The 4,015-nt window shown below is 63.9% G+C and overlaps 1 protein-coding gene across 1 annotated transcript in view; it reads left to right on the top strand.

The window, feature by feature from the left end:
- LOC106000192 (rho GTPase-activating protein 8-like) overlaps positions 1-4,015 on the top strand; it is a 15,690-nt gene that overhangs the window by 10,057 nt on the left and 1,618 nt on the right. Inside the window, 5 exon segments of the mRNA XM_013035424.1 lie at positions 233-306; positions 854-931; positions 1,651-1,766; positions 1,885-1,986; positions 2,250-2,424. Coding sequence (XP_012890878.1) covers positions 233-306; positions 854-931; positions 1,651-1,766; positions 1,885-1,986; positions 2,250-2,424 — 545 coding nt within the window.

The following is a 4,015-nucleotide window of genomic DNA, read 5'->3' as shown; positions in this document are numbered from 1 at the left end:
GCTTTTTTCTTTTTGCTTATGTGGTGCTGAGGAATCGAACCCAGGGCCTCATGTATGCAAGGCAAGCGCTCTACCACTGAGCCACCTTCCCAGCCCCAGATATCTGCCTTGATCACGGGTGACTGCCACTGTTGTGGCCTCCACCGCGCTCGGAGGCAGCAGGAGGCTGGCCCTGCACCCCGGCGCTTTCCTGTGGCACAGCTGAGGGCCGGGGGGAGGCCCGGAGCGCCAGCCTCAGAGAGAAGAATGGCGGCGAACTCATCCCTGCGGTGCCGAGGTTCACCGTGTCCTACCTGAGCGGCTGTGGTCAGGGTCTCCTCCCGCCGGGGCCCCGGAGGACGGGGTGGAGGAGCCGCTGGGCGTGACCACGAGGGACTCGGGCCGGGCACCCCGGCCTGCGGCCTGTCTGCCCCCGGCCTGCGGCCTGTCTGCCCCCGGCTGCCCGGGTCCAGGGTGGCCCCGAGCAGTGGCTGCCCTCCGGGCGCGCGCCCGTGCGGGCACCTGCGCCTCTGGCTTCCGTTGCTTCCTGGTCCCCGACCCGTCACCCCATCCCGGGACCGGGGTGAGCGGACACCGTCAGGGCTCCTGCAGTGGGTGGCCGTCACTGCAAAGCGTTTCCCTTGCTCAGCGGAGTTCATGGCACCCCCCCCCCCCGCGCTGGGTATTTCAGCCCTAGGCCTCACGGGAAGTCACCTGTTTGGGGACCGCCAGGTGCCAGGCACGTGGAGGAGGGAGAGCTAGAGCCAGGCTTCAGAGCTATCCATTCAGGCACAGGAGGAGCCCACAGAAACTTCGGGAAGCCCGGTGTGCTTGCTGGAACTTCTGGGATGCCCCATGTCTCTTCCCCATACAGGGCTGCGCACGGAGGGCCTGTTCCGGAGGTCGGCCAGCGCCCCGACCATCCGCCAAGTGCAGAGGTTGTATGATCAAGGTGAGCGCCCAGGCCCCGCCCGCAGCCCCGCCCACATCCCACCTTGTCATCACCCAGGCCCCGCCCACATCCCACCTTGCCAGCACCCAGGCCCCGCCCACACCCACCCTGCCACCACCCAGGCCCCGCCCACACCCCACCTTGCCACCACCCAGGCCCCGCCCACGGCCCCTCCCTGCCGCAGCCCTCAGCCGCTCCTTAGCACCAGAAGAAGCTCAAGGTGGGGTGCTGCCTGAGAGCCCCCAAGTGCTGGGGGCCTCGGCCCAGACTCCAGCCGGCCAGGGTAAGACAGCTAGCCCCTCCCATGGGAGAATGGCATTGAGCTGAGGACACCCCAAAGCCAAGCCAACCAGGGCACAGATGGCTCACACCCGTAATCTCAGGAGGCTGAGATCTGAGGATCACAGTTCAAAGCCACCCAGGCAGGAAAGTCTGGAAGATCCTTCTTGCCTGTTAACCACCAAAAAGCCAGAAGAGGGGCTGTGGTTCCAGAGGTAGAGATCCCAGGCCCTGAGTTCAAGGCCTAGGACTGGCGCGCACACACACACACAATCGTGCTCACCAGGCAGTGTCTGCCCCCGCAGCAGTGAGTCCAGTTACCCACGCATCTAGAGGGGGCAGGTCGGGCTGGGAACCAGCACCCCTTCCAGGGAGGGCAGGCAGCCCCGCCACGAGCCCCCACTGCAGTGCTACCCGGACTGAGCTGGAGCTGCCTGCAGGGAAGCCGGAGGACTTTGACCTCTACAGGGACATCCACGTCCCGGCCGTGATCCTGAAGACGTTCCTGCGCAAGCTGCCCACGCCCTGGGACGGGACTCACCCATCTCTGCTCTTGGTGCCGCCCCGGCCCTCCTGCTCACGAAGCAGGACAGAGGCTGGGCCGGTGGGGCGTCCTGAGCTCGCCCCTCGTCGGCTGGAAGAACGAGGAGCCCTGTTCTCCCCCATTCTTCAAGGGAGCCCGTGGGCAGTGCGTCCTGCGCTTGCCCCCCACTGGCCAAGCCAGGCCTCACGCAGCTGCCGGCTCCTGCTTCAGTGCCAAAGTAGAAGGGGAGATGGTGGGGGGGGGAGAGAGAGACTCAGAAACCCCAGGGGACAAGTCAGGGCCACACCTGGGGTTCCCCCAGAGCATCGCAGCCAGCCCCTTTCTTTTACAGCTGAGGAAACTGAGGCCCCACGTGGGGAGAGGGGGAGAGGCCAGTTTTCTCCCCAGAGCTTAGGCCCTCCGCTCCCTGTGTGGGGACGGACTCTGGCCCACCACCGCCCTTAACTGCACACGCATGGCCCACGCGTGACCTCCAGGTCCCCGTGTCTCTTGCAGGTGTCCCAGGAAAGCATCTTTAACAAGATGAGCAGCTGGAACCTGGCCTGCCTGTTCGGGCTGAACTTGATCTGGCAGAGGCCCGCCTCCCTGAGTGCTCTGGTGCCACTGCACTTGTTCACCAAGCTGCTCATCGAATACTACGAGATCGTCAGCCCCCGGACACCCCCCAGGAGTGCGCGCCGGGCCCCGAACAGAGCGAACAGAGCGGCCCCGGCCCCAGATGTGCCCTGAGGGCCGTGCCCGGGCCGTGCCCAGGCCGCCTCCCCGGCCCCTGACAGCAGAAGATGCTGACGTCCACAGGCGCAGGTGCTGTGTCCGCCCAGGATGCTCTGGGACTTGCTGTCCAGTCCCAATGGCCAGGGGCTACAAGACACAGCCTTATAGTAGAAAACATGTGCTTCTGACTCTCAGGTCCTCCCATGTTCTTAGGGTATGGGCCGTGATAAATGTCTAGCAGGTTATTTTGAATTCTGGTGTGTGTGGCTGTGTATGTGCACACGCGCGTGTACCCAGTAGTGGCCTTGAGCCTTGAACTCAGGGCTTGAGGCTGTTGCTTGGCTTTTTCACTCAGCGCGGGCGCTCTGCCGCTTGAGCCTCACCTCCACTTGCTGGTTCGTTGGAGACGAGAGCCTCTCAGACTTTCCTGCTCTGGCTGGCTTCAAACCACAGTCCTCAGATCTCAGCCCTGGCAGGGCTCTAAAGCAAAACAAAACAGCAGAAAACCAGAAGTGGAGCTGTGGCTCAAAGTGGTGGCTTGCTAGCCTTGAGCGAGAAAGCTCAGGACAGTGCCCAGGCCCCAAGTTCAAGCTCTGCACCAGACCACCCCCCCCCCCAAATAGCACCTTTCTCCTGCCAAACTGAAAACCAATTGAGAGCCATAGACCTGTCCCAGCGACAGTGGCCGAAGCCTGATCCTGTTCCTGGTGCACAAATATGCTGGAGGCCCAGGGAAGTAAAGAACATGCAGACGGGGCTGGGAAGGTGGCTCAGTGGTAGAGCGCTTGCCTTGCACGCCTGAGGCCCTGGGTTTGATTCCTCAGCACCACATAAGCAAAAAGAAAAAAGCCGGAAGTGGAGCTGTGGCTCAAGTGGTAGAGCGCTAGCCTTGAGCTGAAGAGCTGAGGGACAGCGCCCAGGCCCAGCGTTCAGGCAGGTCCACCCAGCTGGTGAGCGGCAGGGCTGGGGTTGGAACTATGCAGCTCTGCTCTTCGGTGAGGAGCTGTGGGAGGCAGAGGGAGGCAGCCAGACCTCGGTCTTCTCGTCCATACAGCGGGGACACACCTCCCATGCTCCTCCGGCTCTGGGAATGCCAGGCTTGGACCAGAACCACGGGTGCAGCTATGACACGGCTGGTTTGATGCTCCGCTCCGTGCCACCTGGGGGTCTGGCCCCAGGGTAGGGGAGGAGAGCAGGGCTCCACCCCCTTTGGGTGCAGAGGGTTTAGGGAGCTCCCACGGATGCGTCCTGGTCCTTCTGAAAAGCAATTTTAATTGTGCAAAGCGATGGGCTTCCCTAGGCCACCCTTGCACGGGGGCATCGCCCACTGGCATCGCAGCCCCGCTCTGGATCTTTGAGTTCGGGGATGTGTTGGCCTCTCCATGGCCACCCAAGCCCAGGAGGCCACCACAGGGGCCGCCACTGCCCTGAGCTGCGGCCTCAGCTGGCACACGCCCCAAGGGGCAGAAGCTGGCCCCAGCCCCATCTTCCCGACTCTGCACTGGGCACAGCCTCCCCCCCTCCCCCCCCCCCCCCCTTCCTCCACG

This window comes from Dipodomys ordii, unplaced genomic scaffold (genome assembly GCF_000151885.1).
Source record: "Dipodomys ordii isolate 6190 unplaced genomic scaffold, Dord_2.0 Scaffold211, whole genome shotgun sequence".
Classification (NCBI taxonomy): Eukaryota; Metazoa; Chordata; class Mammalia; order Rodentia; family Heteromyidae; genus Dipodomys; species Dipodomys ordii.
The sequence above is the reverse complement of the archived record's forward strand: the minus strand, read 5'-3'. Positions and strand labels throughout refer to the sequence as shown.